Source organism: Macrobrachium nipponense, chromosome 16 (assembly GCF_015104395.2).
Source record: "Macrobrachium nipponense isolate FS-2020 chromosome 16, ASM1510439v2, whole genome shotgun sequence".
NCBI classification, from domain to species: domain Eukaryota; kingdom Metazoa; phylum Arthropoda; class Malacostraca; order Decapoda; family Palaemonidae; genus Macrobrachium; species Macrobrachium nipponense.
This window is the reverse complement of record NC_087209.1, coordinates 77,511,403-77,532,719: the sequence shown is the minus strand read 5'-3', so window position 1 is coordinate 77,532,719 and position 21,317 is coordinate 77,511,403. Positions and strand designations below refer to the sequence as shown.

The window sequence follows — 21,317 nt, the reverse complement described above, 5'->3', positions numbered from 1 at the left end:
TTAGAAAAACATATGATAGCTGAAAAGTTATGCACAAGATTATCCAAACTAGTCTGCGAGTAGCCCTTGAGTAACTTGGTTTTGGGGCCATTCTTGTAGAATCAATTTCTCTCTCTCTCTCTCTCTCTCTCTCTCTCTCTCTCTCTCTCTCTCTCTCTCTCTCTCTCTCTCTCTCTCTCTCTCTCTCTCATTCATACATGCTCATGAATTCGCCGCTCAATATCATATATCTCCTAATCGTCGTTCTCTTTTTCAAAGGAAAAGCAAGAGGTACTGAACAAGTCCAGCACCTCTCTCTCTCTCTCTCTCTCTCTCTCTCTCTCTCTCTCTCTCTCTCTCTCTCTCTCTCTCTCTCTCTCTCTCTCTCTCTCTCTCTCTCAATTACTTCTCTCTCTCTCGTTAGAATATTTTGGCGCAAACAAAATTCATAAAGACCTCATTACTTTTAATTAAAACAAACTACTAAATTTCAGTTAACAAGACTAGGCTGATAATTCGTTATGCCAGTATTTTATGAATAGGTCCATGTTTAGTCTGCAGTGTTGGGATACCATAAGAAAAATTTTCAAAGACTACAAGCACCATAACAGCACCAACAAAAACAAGAATAACCACAATAAGAACCACATTAAAACGGCTAAATATAAGATAGGCCTATAATCCAAACTTCATAAGCTGCATAAATGACAAAGTGACATAGGAAGGAGTTAATGTCCTCAAGAAAATTCACAGCAATGTATATCCAATATGACTTGTACACCCTATCATACTGTAATTTTTTTTTTTTTTAACAAAGGTTTCTCCTGGTTTTATAAAGTGCAGTCACTGCTTGTCATCCCTCCAAATGTGTGAACAATTCCATTGAAATTGATTTTAAGACTATGCAAATGCAGTAAAATTTCCTGAAATCAATGTGAAATACCAGTCTACCCAGCTCTGAGAAAGTTTTTGTGTTTAAATTTAGAATGGCGAACACGCTTGACAATTCAGGTGAACCTCATATACGAAACACAACATTGCAACAATGCAGAACACTTCTGACTTCATTCAGATTTAACTTTTTTTTTTTATCGTTTTCAGGGAGATGTGATTTTATTTCGGGATAATATAAAGTTTCATTTTGATAATCAGCACAACATATTTTAGTTCGGTAAAACAACCATTGTAAAATAAATGAAGATAAAAAGAACCACAGATTAACTAGCTTTTTGAAATTATTTCCAACCAACAAGCTTCAAGGAATGGTCGTGATGTAGTCAGTAGGCGGGGCTTAGCTGCAAAGCTGGCTGGTCTTTGCTATAGTTCAGAACAAGACGTATTTAAGTCATATTTCAACTTAAAAACACTTTATATAACAAAAAATAACCTTGTGATGTATGAATAGAGTTTCTAGAAATTAATTTACGCTAAACAGAAGCAAGAAAAATGCTCTGAATTGAGTTGAATACAGCAAAATAACCTTACCTCTGGCCTCAGCAGATTTTTCCAAACCAAAACATGATCGGTTTGCTTGTGTTTTATAATACAATAGTAATATAAGACTATATATTTAGTATTATTGGATACTTTTTAAAAGAGCCAAGGAAAAGACGCATATTCGTTATGTTTGTATTTTATGAGGCGGTCCCGGCACTTAGCCTAAGCCACCAATAACCAGACAATGGCATTAAAAGCCCTACAGAGGGTAAAACCCAGTTATGAATATAGTATTAAAAAGCCCCGTAAAACCAAAATGTCGATAATCGATACCAATGGTTACCAGGGGCTTCCTGCATTGAATCTTCACAGTATCTACCAAAGGTAGCAGGAGCAGTACGTTGTTTTTCGTTCGGTTGTTCATGGGTGTACACATTTACCAAACAAGTAACACGTTAAAACAAAACTTTCATAATTCTCTATTGCTGGTGTGTTTTTTGTTTTTGTTTTTTTGTTTTTGTTTTTTTTTTAACTAGAAGATAGGACAGAGTTAGGCTATTGTAATTTGGTCTGTCTCTCTTGCTGCCTGGTTGTACGCTGCTGGGCTGCACCCGTTACAAGCCAAATTATAAATATTTTCAAAACATTGTATCAGTATTGCTAACCCCATTGTAAAATCAGATTATCGTAAAACGAATTATCGTGACTTGAATACTACCTGTATTATTAGTTGAGAATACTGAAATCATTTTGCAGAGTGTCAGGAGAAGTCAGACTTTGGGACATGCGTCAAGCAAATTCTGTCCAAGTATGTGCACCCAACCAAGAAATGACTGCAATGGCAACACATGCAAATGCTCACCTCTTTGCTACGTAAGTAGTTGGACAAACGTCCATTTTTTATCCGTATTGCACTAATAATGAATAATGTTAAGCAGAATTTGTTGTTTCTCTGCTATAACAAACTCGGCTTAGTGGTAAGAGGTTTTAGAAATCTGTGATGGTAAAATTTGACGAAACCTTTTGTTGGATTTTCACAATTTTAATTTTGAAGTGTCAGAATAATAATTCTTACCACAGTCATTTTTCAGTGTAGTATATGCAAAATGGCTGGCTATCTTTACAATACTTTTTTTCACTTTTTACACAAGTGATTTACCAATCAATTACATAGCTGCAAGCTTTCTTACCTGGCAATCGAAAATTCAAATAATTTGGTTGTGGTGGTGGCGCTGCCATCATTAGTGTAGGTGATAAGGGACCCACCCACTTTTGGGAAAATCCAGTACTGCTGAGCTAACTGTTGTCAGTTTGTTTTCTGCTGGCCACGGAGTAACATCTGTGGTTGTGGCAATCTGTTTTTTCATCGCCGTTGTGGTTTCTCTTCATATTTTGTGAAGTACTCTTTTGGTGGTGGTTTTTTTTTATTTGTTAGCTGCTTTTTTACCTCCATGTAAATAAATAAGATCTAGTGTTAATATGTTGGACTCTAGTTTGTTAACAGTTAGGATTTGCAGCAAAGGCTGTAAAACTAGGATGGCTAAGCTGTTTTTTTTTATCTGCACTCCAAGTGTGTGAAGTGTAGGGGGGCAGGGATGTAGCAAAGACTTAACTTTCGCTTAATGTCAGGACTTAGATGGTTGGGCTTGGAAGAACTTTGTCTCATTTAGAGAAAATGGAAAAAGATGGGAAGAGAAAGGCGGCTCTTAGGTCCAAAAGTAAGTCTAGTATTGAAGCAACTCATTTGCCTCTAAAGGCAAAGAGGTCTGCTTTTTCTTCCCCTCTTTTATCTAACATCTCTCCTGACATTAGTCCTCTTACTTCATTGCCACTAACTCCTGTCCAGGTATCCCATGCTTCCAATCTTAACACCATTGCTAGCTTAGTGTCCAAAATGGACAAGAAATTTGAGTTTATGGCCAACTCTTGTTATGGATTTGGAAATATCGTTTTGTGCTTTAGTTGAGCAATCAACTAGTGCCAAGAATAGTGGAGTGCCTAGTGTCAGTGTTGTGTCTGAGGAGGTGGCTGTCCGTCCCCTCAGTTTTCCTAGACAAAGGACACTGTCCCACTCCCCCGTACCTGGGAGAAGACATAATGGAAGTCAAAGGGAGACTGGGGAGGTTTGCCCACAGGCAGTCATCGACTCCGTTGAGCTTGTCGACTCGAGGGCTTCGATGAAACACCTTTGGAAAGATGTAGATGTAAGTGCAGTGTAGTTTTCATCCAACTCAGAAGTTTCATCGCCTGAAAAGAAGCGAAAAACTCATTGTACTGTGGTCTCTCGCCCACTGAAGAGACATACTTCGTTCATGGGTTGTACACTCCTCCAGTGAAGAAGTCGAAGGAGCATTAGGGGTCCACAACCATCTTGTAGTTTTACACCTGATCAGTTTATTCAGGATTCAGGCCATTTGTCATCAGACAGTCAGGATCATTCTGATGCCAAACCACTCTGATCAGCGTACTTGTTCTTGTGCTGTCAACTCCTTTAGCACTTGTCAAAAGGATTTTCGACTCATTCGCCTCCACCTATGCGAGTTGCCTCGCTTGCTAGTCAATCGTCGATTAAGAAGAGTCGTTCGACTGCCACTGCCTTGACTTCTATGGCCGGTACTCCACAAAATTTGTCCTTGGGACCCTTTAGACAACAACTTAAGAACTCTTGGGTTATCTAAAGAAGGCGACTGCTCCGAAAGGGGAGGATGCTGGTCTGTCACCTTTTGTCGGAAGAAGAGGAGGAAGAGGACCAAGACTCTAGATCTTTTCAGCCTACTTGAGTCTCTTGAAGTATTTGCTACTCAACTTGCTCAGATTTCTTTGAACCAGCTCCTCCATCGTCTCCGCCTTCAATTTTTGTAATGGATAGGAAGACAGTCGTGAGTGGTTTACCCATGCTGGTCCTTTCCCAGTCCACCAAGAAAGTTTTGAAGGAGGCGAATTAGTTTTTGGCTAAGAAGCGGGAGTTAGGAAAAGCATCTTTTACCTACCTCGCTTACAAGCTTCTTGACAAGAAATACTGTTTTTACGCAACTGGAGAAGTTCCTTCCTTGGTAGTATCTGCCTCCTCTCAAGGGGACTTCTCTGGTCTAGTAGATGCAAACAGAAGGTCAGCATTCGCTTCAGCCAAAGCAATGTTTTCGACTCTGGACTTTGACCATCTGGTGAAAAACCTGTTCAAGGTGATAGAGGTATTTAGGTTTCTGGATTGGACTATCGGGGCCTTGGCCAGGAAGAGTTCGCATTGGACTGGTTGAATGTTTTGTCCTGTGCAGACAAGGCAGTAAAGGTTGGATCAAGAGAGCTAGCTTCCCTTTTTACTATGGGGATGTTAAAGAAAAGGGATTATGGTGCTCTTTCGCTTCTCAAGGGGTAATGACAACCCAGAAATCAGCCCTTCTACTCTCTCCCTTAAATAAGGCGCACCTTTTCCCAGAAGAAACGGTCCAACAGGTGCTATTGGACCTTGAGAAGAAATAAACTAATGATCTTCTGGTGCAGTCGACAAGGTGCCTGAAGGAGACTCCCAGCAACAGAAGCATCCTTTTTGGGGGAGGAAAACCAAGATGCAAAATAGACCAAAGTCCATCTTACGTGCACCAGTAAAGTCGACCAAGAAGCCCGCTCTCAAGTCGACCTCCAAGTAATCCGTATATCCTTCACACACCAGACTCCATATCTTCTGGGAGGAATGGAGCCAGAGAGGAACAGAGCCATGAGTTGTACAAGTTCTCCGAGAGGGTTATTCGATCCCCTTTCAAAAAGTTTCGCCGCTGTCCAGTGCTCCCATCACATTGACAGCATACTCGGAGGGATCAGAGAGAGCTTTGGCCTTAGCCAAATAAGTAGAAGTTCTGATCAAGAAACAAACCATAGAAACGGTACAAGCCTTGGACTCTATAGGTTTTTACAACAGACCTTTTGTTTGTAGTCCCCAAGGCATTGGGGGGAACGGAGACCCATTCCGGATGTCAGTGCTTTGAATCTTTACGTGCAGAAGATGAAGTTTTGCATGGAAACCAGTCAGTCTGTTATGTCAGCTCTCCAGCCGGGCGACTGGATGTTTGACCCTTGACATGGAGGAGGCATACTTCCACGTCCTATTCTTCGAGAGTCCAAGAAGTTTGTGAAGTTTGTCTTCAAAGGGAGGATTTACCAATTCAGAGCCCTCTGTTTTGGTCTGTCTACAGCTCCCCAAGTATTTACTTGTATCCTTGCTCACCTGGGGTCCCCTGGGGAAATGGTTACATTTGATGGGAGTCAACACTTCTTTCTATTCAGACGACTGGCTCCTAAGATTCAATTTGAGTCGTCAGTGTGTGGACTTGGACAAGGCGTTATGTCTGACTCAACACTAGGCATAAAAATAAACCAGAAGAAATCCCAGTTATCTCCGACTCAGAAGATTCCCTTTAGGTATGAATCTCGTCTCTCTAGCTTTTTGGATTTTTCTCTCCCCGAAGAGAAAAGAGTCATGTATGAGGAAGGATTTCTTCGGTCATTACTGTAAGCCCCAACATTTTGTTTCATCACCATAACCTACTACTGTAGTTTTCTTTCAGGAATTTGAAGACAAAATTCTAGATAACCATCTTGCGGCATCTATTATCTTACTAGTAGTATATAAGATGGGTTTTCAAGTGCAATAATGGTTTAATAACGGAACATTAATACTTGTATGCAATTTATTTTTTACAGTGAACAAACCATTCTACATATTAATCGAAAAATATATAAAGTAAAGTTGAATAATGTTTAGTAATTGTTCCAGCCACCATATTGTAAACTACGTTCAGCCGTTACCTTACTGCCTCCCATTCAGCCAATACGTGCTCAAGAAGTTGTGGTCTGTTCCTCTCCTGCCGAGGTTCCCAAACATTGACATGTTTACTCAAACTTTTTCAATTGCTTTGAGGTCACAACCATGACTAGGCCAGTTCAGGAGCTCAATTTGATCATTATGATCATTGAACCACCTCGTTACCATGCATGAGGTGTGAATGCTACTGCGATCTTGAATAAAAGATGAAGAAACAAAAAAGTCTTGGTGAATAACAACACTTTCAGCCATAATGATAGAAAACCACATATCTAGGACCAGATTAATATCCAGAAAGGTCATCAGGCCTTAAAAAAACACTAAAATATAGAGTACTGTGCTCTGAATAAGGAAGTGTAAAAGCTCAAACAGTGGGTAGCATGACTTCCTCTAAAATTTCGATGTACTGATTAGTATTAAACCTGCCATTAATTTCAGTTAGCTCACCCTCACCCAAATATTCAGACAAACATGGCCACTTCTCGCTTTATAAACATTGCGCTCTTCGTATCTCCAGCAGTGGACACCACCATGATTAGAGGAGTTCAAATTTTTTCACATCAAAAAACACAACCCTACTCCAAAAGTCCAGGTCTTTCTCAACTTGTTCCTGAGCAAAGGCTAGTCTTGCAATGTAGTAGCGCTCCTCTATCACTTCCTTAATAGCATGAACCCTACAAAATAATTTAATATCTTGATAAAGAGCATGTTAGAAATTAAGATACTCTCCTACATCCTGCAATATTTCTGAATAGCTTAAAAGCATTACAAATTGAAAAGGCAAAATAAATTAAATCCATAATATCTAGTTTCAGATACATCTAAATCAAACTTTATTTTTCCAGTTTTCAGCAAAGTTACAATCTCCTTGTAATCATAAAATATTCATATACATTACCTCAACATCACTACTTGAATAATCTCGAATCAAGCTTCCAAACAGCTACCTACAATAATTATGCCACGTAGGCAGCAGTATGTCTAAGAACACAGTCCGTGAAAGTCCTCATTCCATTAGCCTTTAACACGTTAAAAGAAACCTCCATCCAAATAGAAATGGAACGCCTTAGATACTTTTACAAAACACTGTAGTAGTAATGCTAGGTTGTAGGGAACTAAATAAAACAAATGGATTATAATCCCTTATTATAATTAAAGTTCTGAAATTATCAAAACCTAAGAAGTACCCAACTCTTTTGGGTCATATTGAAAAACACTTCTGCGTATGAGATTTGGTTCAAAAGAATAAACAAATGTAGAATACTTCTGTTCAATACCTACCGGTGATGGATTCCATCAGGATGAAGTATTCTTCTGGTTGTCCTGACTGAAATATTCAATTGTAGTCTCTGCAGCATTAGTGAAAAGGTGCTCTTGGACGTTGGCCAGCACCCTTGCATTGTCTGCTGCAGTAGTAAGTCTCAGACATCCTGACCTCAGAAGATCTGTTAAAACGCCAGATTCATCGTATTGCCACAACCACAGGCGTACGGTTGACTTTGATACGCCTGTCTGCCTAGTAATCTCCCCGACGTTAAGTCTTGCACTACGCAGACCAACAAATTGTCCACTCAGGGCAATAGCTTCATATTGTTGTCTGTTTGCCATGGCTACACAATCTTAGGGCTATTTGGTAACTAGGCTACCTCATTCATTTGTTATTCATGGAATAATGTATTTTGAGTTATATTTCTTCCGTAGTCAGATTAGATTTCAGAGTATTTCTCGAAAAACGTCTCCATGAAATCAAGAATTTTTTTTTCAACTATCTAAGAGATCTCAGTTTTGAGGAGCAGTTGGTAACTATTGCATGCCTATAATAAATCAGCATTAGATAGTTTAACCATAGACTCACTTTTTTTTATCTCTAAGGTATATTTCAAATTTGTTTATGATTTCATTCTCATATGCTTTAATATTGAGATATTGTATATGCAAATTTAAAACACGTCAACAAACAGGCAGTGTCTTAATTAATTTCTCTTCCAAGAAAGAAATGGAGAAACATAGAAGTTATAATGATTTAGACTAATTTTTCTTTTGCAAAATGTTTCTAGTAACATATCTGATTATCATAAACCAATAATCTTTTATGTTGGTGATTTCTACCCTAAAATAGGGTAACCAACGAATAATTGAGATCCCTTGCATACATTGTATATTGTAATATTCATGGGCACATTTCTTAAACTGCAGCCTGGAATGGCTCGCAGGACCGCAACAAATTTATTCTTATGTTCATAATAGACAAATGCTATATCAAGGATTCAAAAGGAGCAGAAAAATTGACGTGAGACCATTAGCCTGCCTTGGTAGTTTCGTTTCAACAAAGTGAAATATAACCACTTGTCAAATACAGGAGAAATGTTTCTCAATAACGATTAGTAGTAGATTCAGTCAGCTCTTTGGTCTGACATGGGCTCTTGCTTTTCCAGCAGCCCATAAGTGGTGACTGGTGTTTGTATACTTCTCTGCAACACACTATTCAGCTCAACTTACCAACTGGGTCAGAAATGAAATAATTAGTGGGAGATAAAATGTTATAGAAGCAAGTCCTCGTAAGTAGGAGAGCATGGGAAGGAAAGGGTAAAATTTGAGTTAAGAGAGAAAAGTAGGGAATCAATGTTCCCTTGGTATGTGATGAATGTTGGTAATGTGGTGAATGGATGATATTGGCTTATACCTGGGATGGCTGTATGCCATTTAGGGTTTTCTCACTTGAGAGTGTCTCAGTTCCCAGTGGAGCTAGGATGTTGACCTTCTCTGTACTGCTCGTGAAGGTATGTGGAGAAGAGGACAACAGAAGGGGTGGGATTTTTAGGTGAGGCAGCTGCTATTCGAACTGAATAGCATGTGCTTTGGTTTGAAGGTTTGGATGAGGTGAGATTGAATGCAGCTTAGCAGCTTCTCTCAGTCAATTGGTTTCCTTGTTAGAAGTTTGAAGAGACAGAAGATCCCTTCTAATGTTAGCATTATACAACTTTCTCGGAATGATTTGGGACCCTCTTGGTTGGCTCTGGCAGAAATTGATATCAAAGGGGGAAGGAGAAGGGTGTGAGGAATGGGTCTGGGAAGGAGTTCAGTCAACCTTGGAGTTTGATTGGAAGGGCAGACACTGTTTCACTAGGCACTGACTTCTTGTTGGCTATCTTGTATAGTGCTGTTCTAATTGTTTCTTGTAATTCCATCCTGGTCATTCCATCTTATTGTTTGAGTTTTGGAATGGGTTTTGAATGCTTTTTCCAGTCTGAATTTGCACTGCTTTTTCCAAGCATGATGTTGAAGAGAACAGTTTGGGCATTTGCTTTCAACTGTTTCTCCTCTCGTGAAAGCATTGAGGTACTGTTTTGTAGGGTGTGGCTTGCTGCATATACCACACCTCTGTGGCTGTGTAAGATCGTAGTGGCTCAGGTATGAATGGTTCTGTGAGGAATGATCCCCATATTGCAAGGGGAACTTGGTTGGGAATATCTCATTGAAAGTTAGCAATGGTTTTTTTTTTTGTGGAAGTCCCTGACTTCTCAGTAGGAAAGGAGTGTTGACTCTTAGAAATTCATTACTTTCTTTGGTTTTTGTTGTGATGATCATATCACCAACCAAATGGGGTTTAACTGATACGCTTAAGTTTGGATTTTGTTTTTCAGGCTTTGCTACTGCTGCATAGACAGAAAGTTCTTGAGCAGAGGTTCCGTATTTTGGAAAAGGTGGCAAGGAATTGGTTGCAGGAGACTTGCTTTGAAAGGGGTTTCTTCATTTCGGTGCAACTGAGTTTCTGTCGTTGGAGGAGTTATCATCCTCTAACTGAGAAGCAGGGGGACTTGATGGCGAGTTTTCGTCATTTGAAACTTCGACCATCTGCTTGTGATGAGAAGTGGTATATTCTTCAAGGATAGATGGTTGTTGATTGGGATGATAAATCGATAATGACTCATAAGGGATAGTTGGTTGTTGAACAGGGCAAGGAGTCGTTAATGACTCATAAAAAGCTCAAAAACAGAGTTGGCGATTCCATGATTGGGAGCGACTTGTGGCGATGACTCTATGGGGGCTAAATTGAAACTGCAATAACGATATAGTAAATGTAAGGGTAGACCTCTTCTGGCGCTCGGCTTCAGCCATGAATTTCATAAATTCATTCATTCGAGCCTACAGTGTATTTGAACTGTTGTAGAATAGGGATGACTGCAATCTATTGAATTTTAACAACACCTATCAACAGCATAATATATCTCATGAACTACCCATAGTAGAGGAAAATAATTGAAAAATTATTTGGAATGAAAAAAAAACGAAAACAGAAGATGTCAGCGGCAGAAAAGTGAATTTCTGAGTTACAATTTTTCTCAACAAATAGCAGAAAAATATATGAGAGAGAGAGAGAGAGAGAGAGAGAGAGAGAGAGAGAGAGAGAGAGAGAGAGAGAGAGAGAGAGAGAGAGAGAATACAAATCCATTGAATGCTTTTTTAACGGCCAAACAATGTTCATCTAATGGGAGAAAATAGTAGAATACAGAAAAAGACATCATAGGGTTAAACAAAGCTGAGTGGATAGTTTAACTATCATCAAAATAGTTTCCCAATTCTTGGTGGCATGGAAAGATTGCGACGTTGCCACATTCACGAGTAACCCAGACGAGGGAGGAAAGAGAGTTTTGTCCGCTGGTGTACAAGAGTTCTCACTCAGCTCTAGACTGGATGAGTCTCCTTGGAATTCTAACATATGTAGAAAGCTTCATAACTTTAGTACGTCTCCAGATAAGATCTCTCCAGTTCTCTCTGAAGGCAAATTGGAATTGAAAAACACAGCTGGACTCATTCATCTTTCCACTAACAGGGGAAATAAAGTCAGATCTTCGTTGGGACAGAGGCTGGAGGCACTTGGAGGGCAAGAAAGTTTCAGGAATTTGGATGGAACAAGAGAAGTCCCTCCACATAAACGGGAAGGAATTGGAGGCAATTTTTCTAGGACTACAAGCTTTCACTTCTTCAGTCTCTGGAAGAAAGGTAGCAACTTATTCAGACGACACCACAGCCCTGTGCTATGTCCACAAACAGGGAGGGACTCACTCTTTCTCTCTCAACAAGGTGGCCAAAGATCATCTTCTTTGGGCAGAAGCAAAATCAAGCTGTTTCCAAGGTTTGTCCATGGAAAAATGAATGTATTAGCAGACTAGCTGAGTTGCTCCAACCAAGTTCTTCCTATGGAGTGAACTTTGAATGCAAAAGTTTGCCAAGACCTGTGGAAAATACAGGGTCACCTGTTCTGGACCCTCAAGTGTGGAGAACAGACACGATACTTCTAGACTGGACAGGTCTTGACCTATATGCTTTTCCCCTTTTCATTCTCATAAGAGAGGTCATCAACAAATTTCAGTCTCATCGGAACATGACTATGACTAGTGGCTCCATTCTGGCCCAGGAAGGAATGGTTCCCAGACCTCCTCAATCTCCTTGCAGACTTCCCCAGACTTCTTCCACAAGTTCAAGGTCCTCTCAAACAACCCCACTTTGACAGGTACCATCAAGGATTGTCTGCTCTGGCCCTGATAGGGTTCAAACTGTCAGGAGTCTTGTCAGAGCGAAAGGCTTTTTTCAAAGAGTGGCAGAGGCTATCGCACGATGCAGATCATCATCTTGCAAAGGGTACCAGTCAAAGTGGAGTATTTTTAGAGGATGGCGCAGACAAAATCATGTCTCTTCTTGTACGACCTCTTTAACCCCTAATGGATGATGGATTGATCCTCAGGAGTAGTAATAACAGGTTTGGGGTGGTTGACGGATTGATCCTGTAGATAAACAATATTAAGCGCCATTGATTTTGGAAGAATCAGGCAGAAAAGAGGTGCCAATACTTCTATAGCCTGTAAATTCACTAATGGCAACTTTTACACTGGCGAAAACCATGAATTGGGCGTCGCAGGACTTCAATTCTGTTTGTAACTTCAAGGGGAATGTATTACGTCTGCCTCACATGACGTCTTTTTGTAAATTTGCTAGTAATATACCAAGGTGATGCTGTTGGTTTTTGTTCTTGTCCTTTACGATAGTATGTCTGTTATAAATGTAGTTTCTTGGTAAATTTACGAAAATAATTTTCAACAAATATGCTAAGAATTCGTTACTGCAAAAATAACTTAATTTTTCTCTTACTTTGATATTAAAAAAAAAAAAAAAAAAGGAGTGCCTCAGTGGCGCATGGCCAGTAAGGTGTTGGCTTGCCACCTTGGTGGCCACAAGTTCGATTCTTGGGCATTCCATTGAGGGGTGAGAGATGTTTATTTCTAGTGATAGAAGTTCACTCTCGACATGGTTCAGAAGTCACATAAAGCCGTTGGTCCTGTTGCTGAATAACCACTGGTTCCATGCAATGTAAAGACACCATACAAACAAACAAACCAAAAAAAGAAATTATTTTAAAATATCATAAACAAAAAATAAATAAAAAATGGTTTTTGAGAGGTCCTAAACGTTGGTCTTGGATAGAAAATCACATTGTTAATTTGGGCTGCTGTACACTGCATTCTTATCAGAAATCAGAGATGACAAAGTGTGTAATTAATTTTTTAGTATTTTTGCATTTTTAAATTTTTATATTTACAGTGGAACCTTGGTTTTTGTACATAATCCATTTCAGAACATCCCAAGAAGTCTGAAACATACAAAGTCCAAAACAATAATTCCCATAAGGAATAATGTAAATCCAGTTATGCGTTCCAGGCACCCAAAAAGATTTTTTTAATACATTGTATACGGAATAAACAGTTTTACATACAGAAAACAATGAGAAATAAATGTAAAGGACGAATAAAATTGATGAATAAACATTAACATCATTCTTACCTTTATGGAAGACTTGTTACTGTATGGTAGACTGAGAGGAGGCGAGAGGGAGGAGGAGAGGTTATCGTTTGGAAGGGGAATCCCCTTCCAGAAGGACTTCAGGTATCAAGGACCTATCTGGGGTTAATTCTCCTTCAATTTTTACTGGCACTATTTGGAGTTACTTCCCTCTTGGTTTTTTGCTGGCACTAGGACAAGCTTGAGTCATTGAGTCACTGGACCTCTGTAGCACAACAAAACTGTCCAGAGACATTTGCCTAAAGTGGAACATGTCATTGTCATTAAAGATGTAGAAGACACGGATTACAACATCTTTGTTGGGATGATAATTCTCCACCAAATCTTTTACAGTACTCCACTTTGCAAACGTCCTTAATTATCGAAGTAGGCCCATTATGTATCCCATTCGCTTTCTGAATTTTTTCAAACCAGCCTCTGCTGACCTTACATTTACTAACAGCAGCACTAGTAGGCATTTTCTTATCAAGATTGGCATGCAATAGCCTGCAACACTTTGCTACAAGTTCTTAATTAAATTCTATAGTGTTTCTCACCATTTTTACAGAAGTGCTGGCACTTGGAACTTTCTTTGGCAATCGAATAAAAAAGCACAACAACCATCAATACAAAAGCAGAATGGGTCACAAGAGAACACGGGATGCTTTGCTCGAGGGCTCGGTATGGGGTCTGGTCACGAGGTGGGCCCTGGAAGGAGCGTTTCTGGGTGTACAAAATCCGAGGATATGTACAAAAACCGAGTAAAAATTTTGTCAGAAAAAGTCTAAGAAAACCGAATAGTACAAAAACCAGGGCATAGGAAATAGAAGGTTTGACTGTACCTGGAAAAAAGAAAAAACTAAGTAAAAGGACTTCAGTAACAATGAAATCAATCATTATGAATGTAAATTAACCCCTTACGATGATTGATGATAGCGTAAACCGAGTATTTTCTTTTGTTTCTCTCTGAAACTGGAATAATTTCCAGTGATATAATTTTATACCTGAATCTATAGATTAGTTGGAATGACAATTCTTGAAATAAGAATGATTCATCTACAAATACTCATATGCATAATATTTATATATTTTTTCACATAAAGGTAGCACCTCATTTCAGGTAGACGTGGGTCTCACAGACCCAAACAACTTTGTACTGACAAAATGGAGAAAGACCTTGAAGTAACTCCCTCGCCCTCTGTATATATACACAGAGTTAGGAAGCTACTGGGAAGACCAGGTCTCCCAGGTATTTAGAAGTTACTGAACTAGAAGTTTTACTTGGGGGGGGGGGGGGGGGGGGGGTGGTGGGGGGGGGGGGGGGGGGGGGTTGTCTCTCAGACCCAGGTCTACCTGAGCTGGGTTAAGCCTCAGAGACCCATGGTTGTTCAACTTAACGTATAGCTCTTAATGGCGTTTGTCAATTCATTGCAGAGTCCATGTTTTCCTATAATGGGGTCTTTGCCTTGGTCTTTTCACTGCCCCTCAGATTGTCCCATGACCCATGCTGTGGTGTCCTCTAGCTTCATTCTTTTAGACCTGCATCTCCATGGGGATATCAGTTCATTCCCCCTTTAAGGAGGTCATTGAAGACACACTCCTTTCCTTCTTGCCAGGGTGCAGTCCTTATGGTCACAGTTTGTCAGGACCCTTCCATCGGCATATTCTGTGTGATCCTTATTGATAGCTGCTAAAAAAGTTTTTTATTCCAACCATTTTTATGCTTCTGATATTCCTGTTGGAATACCAAGCAAGAGTTATGTGATCTTAGAATTTAATCTTCAACCAAATTTCTTAGGCTACCTCGCATTCATGATCTCTTGTTGAGGTGTTGCATTGGTATTATGGCTTACCACTTCTCCGGTTTGGCTTTCTTTTATTGTCAGTGATCAAGTTCTTTACATGATGTATAGTATAAGGGCTGAACCCATCAGGTGTTGAGCATGTGTACTATCTGAGGTTGTCTTCCATTGCATCCAATACTAAGAAAGCAATCCACATTTCAAAGGTTCCTGATGGTTCACTGTCTGTTATCTAAGGGAATTGGACTTATTGCATCTGGGTCTACTGTAAAGGCTAGTTATGATTAATGGGTGTCATATGATGAGCAATGTTTTCACATAAACTTATATATACCTCTGTCTTTGAGTACAGGGTTGGCCCTGTAGGGTGAGACATGGTTTGTAGGTAGTGACTAGGGTCCATTTCACACAAAATAAAGGTTAATTGCAATTAATGGGTTTGTTTAAAAAAAAACTTCTGTAGAATACATTTTTTACATATTTAGATTATTAATTCAGTAGTGCATAATGTAATTTTGTATTATTAGATCTGGCACCTCTAATTTATGTCTTATCTGCAGGGGATCAGTTAACCAAGTGATTGCAGTTCACCATGCAAGTGGCTCATCAGTTAATGTGATCAAGTACCATGATGGTTTTATGGGCACTCGTATAGGACCTGTATCATGTTTGGCGTTCCATCCGCGAAGAGTTTTGCTCGCAGCTGGCACCACTGATAGTTATATATCAGTGTATGGCCTTTCTAGGAGATAGTAAAAGTAATTTTTAGGTCACATTCTTTGATTGTTAGTAGAATGATTAGTTGTTTATATTTTTATGTGGGATACAATAACAGTTACTATAGAGTGGTGAGAATTTATACCCGCTTCAAAAAAAGAAGAAAATTTCATGAGCACATTGTGCTCATATTTAGTGTAGGTCCGATTAATGATTACTAAGAATATAGTAATCTCAGTGAGTCATGTATATTGAGTATGCTGTGTTAATTGTAATATGGAATTAATATTCATATATTTGGCAGAAAACTGTGGAATTTAACAATTCCTTGTTCTGTATTTAATAAGAAAATGTCTTATTAGGTCTGTATTGAATAACTTCCAGATAATTTTGTTGGGCTGTAAAGTTGAGTCTTGGTACAATTGTAGCGCTGCTGTTTTATCTGGTCTCAGAGAATAAAATTAAGTAATAGATTCATTTGAGTTAGAAACAGTGAGAAATTGCAAAAGACAATATGTATTGATTGAAATATAATGAATTACTAACCTTTTTAACATGTAAGTAAAGCATGACGATGAAGATTTTGTTTTGAATCAAATGAAATATATAATTTCAAATATGAATCAAAACCACTTCATATATGTTAGTTTGTGCAATATTGAAAAATCAGTATTGGAATATATGCCTAGGTTTACTTAAGGCTAGTAAATCCAGTGTCATGAAGCAGTCTACTATTTTTCTTTATATTTCACTATTCTTAAAAATATTCACATAGTGTATTTGGTTTTAAATTTCGCCTTTTTTTCTTGAAGCTTTCTTGACAAAAAGTGTAAGTGGCCTTTATATACTAATTCAGCTGTAGATATTGTACAGTATACTATGATTGCCTATCTTTTTTTTTCAACCTGCCATCCATCTCCATTGCTTTTTTTCCTTTGCTCTTCAGTAGTTCTTATCATTGTCTTCCTAGTTTGCTATACAACTTCAAGATTTTCCACCTTTGCCACAATCCTCAAAATTAGTGTATCTATCTGGTGGTTTAGTTAATTTACTATATAAAGTATTGTACTAGCTGGGTCTTTTGACTTCCATTTTTTCCATAACTCTTCTATATATATTTTGATGTCCAAGGGGACATAGTTGTACTCCTTTTAATTTGTTCACTGTGCAATGTTTTGGTAACTTAAGGTTATCAAATATAATAAGCTCTGCCAAACTTGATATGAAGAACAGTTATATTTCTCTTGTTAATGATGGCAAGTTACATCTACATAACATCATTCAGTCAAGGTATCCTTCTTTATTTGATTGTCTGGTGGGGATCAATATTTAAATTATGCAATAAGGGAAATGAGTTTTTCCTTGCGGTCACTTCAGCATCACAAATTCATTTGACATATGTATGAGCTACAGTAGCTTCTTTGCAAGTATGAGTAACAGTTGATTTGTACATTAACCTGTAGAATAGTCTTTCACAAACAAAATTTAGTGCAATATGTTATTGTTTTGCAAAATAATATTGTGAACATTGTATGAATTTCAGCTTAATTGAATAATTGGAATTTAAATTTTATAAATTTTTTTATATAAAGAAAAAGTCCTAAGCAGAGCCTATTCTATTTGTTTAATTGTCAGTAGTGATTCTTAAGTTAATATGATTGAATCTTTAGAATTGTTTGCAAATTTTGAGTACTGATGTTATATTTAGTTTTAAATTGTATTTTTCTTGATTTTCTTCTAAATATTTGATATTTACATGTTTTGATGTCTTAATTCTTTCCCTTCTCTTGAGTAATATGAAGATATCTGCTGTATCGAATTCTATTCTTGTATATTCATCTTGCTGTTATGCAATTACAGATAAAAAGCTTCAGACACCATAGGAAATGTGAACCATTTTGAGAGGAAATAATTGATAAGAAGTATAAATGGGTCTTTTGTGTTAATTACTGTGAACGTACATGTATGACAAAACTAACAAAAGTGGTTATGAGCAAAATATTTTTCAGTGCCATAGTGATAAAAATAGCGTGACACCTTATTTTATGATAAAAATGATACCATATTACCATATTTTTTAGCATCGATTATCAAAGTCTCTGAAATTAGAGGCATTGCAAATTATTTGTTCTCTTTTTGCAAACCGTTGATGTAAGCTGTTAAGCTGTAACATATGAACAGATTCCATTTTGGGGAAGTTTATTCTATGAGAGGGATTGGCCCTCTTGACAATAAGAATTGTTGCCTTTTGACATGCGGTGAAAAAATGTGTACCTGCTTGTAAATACTGCCACTGTGCTTAACTGATACTCATTTGATGTAAAGAGAAGAATTCAAGATTTTATGTTACTTCTGAGGCCTTTGTAAAACCAGAGTGGGGCCAGAAATGAAGTGGACAGTAACTGCCTTAGGATTCGTATCGGTCCTTTATCAAGTGGATGCAGAATTAGTAATTTAAATGATGCATTTTCTCTGTTTTTATCTCATATTGAGAAATTTGTTTTTGAAAACAAGTGGTTGTTTTCAAATCTCAGGGAAAGGCATGATTTTTCAAAAGATTTTTCAATATTAGCATTAAGCTTTCAGTCAGATTGACTGAGAACTTTCACAACTTGTGGAATTTTTAAAATAAGTTTTGATTTTAATTGGGAGCTCTAAATTGAATTTTGACAGGAAGGGGTTACTGTACTTTTGTATTCCAATGACACCATGTTGTAACAAGGGTGTTATACAGATAGCCATTTTATATAAGTGTACTTTAAACCTTGTGCAAATAAGTGTAGGAATGTTTATTCTGATGACAAAAATCTGGAGACTTTGAGGTAATAAGTGCAACAGGTAATCCTGTATAGAAGAGTAAATTATTTTTTCTTGGTAGTACTTACATGTGTTGACTTTAAATTCTAGTGTTTTGAAGAAAATCTTAAGATAGAACTTTCATGCAGCACACACACTTCTATTTAGGTAATTCCTTGTAGTAGTTGTTTCCTTTTTAAGATTACCCTGACCATGACCAGACTACTTTATTCATGAGTTAACTTTAGAAAAGATCTCTTGAATTTGTCTAAAAGTTCCCTGGTGCACTGCAAGTGATTACAAACCCACTTACCTTTAATTAAGCCTTAATACCTGATTAGGTTGATAAACCAAAAGGTGAATAGCTGTTGAAGAAGAGCACAAATAGAAAGTTTTCCCTTGATTTTAGATACTTGGTGTATCAGTTGCTGTCTGTATTCTTTTGTCCTCCTTTTTTTTCTCCCATTTTCTTAACTACATAGTCAGAACTGTAGGTAATCATTAATTGGTTCCTCTTGTGCTAATTAAACGTTAATAGTTGCACAAGTGTTCCAGGAAGAGTACAATATTGTACCTTCTTATACACTTCCTCACCTTATGATTCATAATTTAATTTTCCATAGGTACAAGATGGACATGAAGAGATTCCCAGTTTAGAAGTAAAAGTTGCAAACACCAAAGATATGGAAGGTCCAGTGTGGGTGAAATGCTAACTAAGGCAGGATCTCCTTGACAAAAAATAACCAAAGGATAAAGACCAATGTGCGTATCAAGCAGAAGTATTTTCAAGCCATGTAGTTATGAGACATTCCAGTTCATGGTATTCATAACTTTAATGATGCCTACCTTTGCATATGTTTTCACCCAGACCCCATAATAATCTGAGGTTTGTTTGAGATGGCATCATGTTTCAGTGATGGCCCTCTTTTTGTATTCTCATTCTTTGGTAATTACCAGGTCATGGCTGCAGTCATAATGCAAAGTTCAAGACGCTGTCTGTCTAAGCAGGTGTCTTTTAGACATCAAATCATCAGTTTACTGTCAAAAGGTATAACTTGATGCTTTGTTAGTTTCTTTTGAACATCATATCATTAGTTATTTTGAGTGTTCTCATTTCAAATCATTAACATGACTTGAACTTATTTAAAAGTTCATAAGAGATAATTCAAGTAAGCATTCATTTTCTTTATAACAATAAGTTCCTCTGCAGTATCATATCTGACGAACTAAGGAAGCACCAGGACCCAGAGCTTAAGGTATGGATGATTGAGGTTGTTTTTGAATTAGAGAGGAAAGAGGTCATGCTCACATGCTCCCTCCTATAGTCAGAACACAGAGGATTGTTGAAAGTTCATCTCTAATCAGAATGTTTGAATGCAATAAATATGTACTATTGTAGACAAGCCCATCATCTTGACCTCCAACCCTCCCAGAATCAACAGATTTGAAGAAATGCTTTTATTGGAAGACCTTGAGGCAAACACCCTCTCTGATTTCTCATTTATAAGGGTGGTGCTGAATAAGGTTTTTAAAAAGAGAGAAATAAGTGCAACCTTGCATTGTTGTGTCATTGACAGGAGTGCTTTGATCACCTGACATTTGTGACAAATCTGCTTGGGAGAGTCCTGACTTTGTTCAGACTCATTTGTTGAACCTTGACACATGAACGTTATCTTATGATCAGTATGACGGGCAGTTTGCAGACAGATACATAAAGTTTCTCTTAATGGGAGAAAGACTTCCCCATTTCCAGTGTGTGTTAGGAACCGGACCTAATAAATTCTGAGAATAAAGACCTGTATGCAATTAGACCAGCATAATGGGAATTCATTCTGTTTTTTTTTGAAGCCATGTAATGAAACGGATGTTGTTACACTGAAGACTATATATTCTCAATTACTTTTCTCATTGTAGAGTCGTTGCCTATGGTGGTGAAGGTCTTATAAAATATCCCTTCAGCCTCAGAGGCTTTAGTTTCTGTGATTAAAATTTTATCCTCTCTTTTTGGTTTCTTCCCACATGGCAGTTCAACTTCTGTAAATATTTTGTGCACTAATGGTTACTTCTAAATTAGGAGCATGTATTTTCAGGACAGCTGTCTGAAAGATTGTTAAAGTACTTGCGATAATATCCGTCAGTAAAACTAGTTGTTGTAGATTAGCAGCAATCAGTTAGCGAATGGTGTCATCTTAACCCCATACCTCTCTAACTTTGAAATTGTTGATACTTATCAGTTCAAACCGCCCTAGCATCAAACATTTCAATATGTAGTAGAATTGTAGCGCCTCAGTGGAGTGGTCAGTTTGGTCTTGGCCTACCACCTCGGTGGCCACGAGTTCAATTCTCTGGTTTTCCATTGAGGAGTCAGAGATGTGTATTTTTGGTGATGGAAGTTCACTCTCGACACAGTTCGGAAGTCACATAAAGCCGTTGGTCCCGTTGCTGAATAACCACTGGTTCCATGCAACGTAAAAAAAGCACTATACATTATGTAGAATTGGTTTGTGGCATTTGCAAGGTCTTGCAATAAGAAAAAAGAAACAAGTTAAAGCCATAGATTTACATAATTAAAAATACCAAATTAACTTTATAGTAATTTGCAATGGAACAAAGATGTCAGCGAAAGATTTCACTACCTATAGCCTCCCTCCTGACTTGCTGTACATCATAGGCATACATTTATTAAAGAAGGTATGATGTAGATGATCATGTGAAGAACTTGAAATTGTAGTTTCATTGATGCAAACTTACTACATTTAACTTGCAGTGGCTTCTCAGTTGTTTATCTTATTCACAAACTGATAAATTTACATCACTGGCTCAGTTGGAATCAGATCAAGAATTGAGAGTTTAGCAGATGAAAGAGGGTGAGGTCTTGCCAAAGATTTTTTTTCTCTATTTTGTAACTGCTCATTTTCAACAGCTGTTCA

The 21,317-nt window shown here is 37.9% G+C and overlaps 1 protein-coding gene across 1 annotated transcript in view; it reads left to right on the top strand.

The window, feature by feature from the left end:
• The window catches only part of LOC135195837 (regulatory-associated protein of mTOR-like), a 244,149-nt gene extending 222,838 nt beyond the window's left edge, over nucleotides 1-21,311 (top strand). The window contains exons 23-24 of the mRNA XM_064222351.1: nucleotides 2,173-2,289; nucleotides 15,435-21,311. Of these exons, the coding sequence (XP_064078421.1) occupies nucleotides 2,173-2,289; nucleotides 15,435-15,627 (310 nt within the window). The 3' untranslated portion in view covers nucleotides 15,628-21,311. The remainder of the gene's footprint in view (nucleotides 1-2,172; nucleotides 2,290-15,434) is intronic.
• Nucleotides 21,312-21,317: the final 6 nt, after the last annotated feature.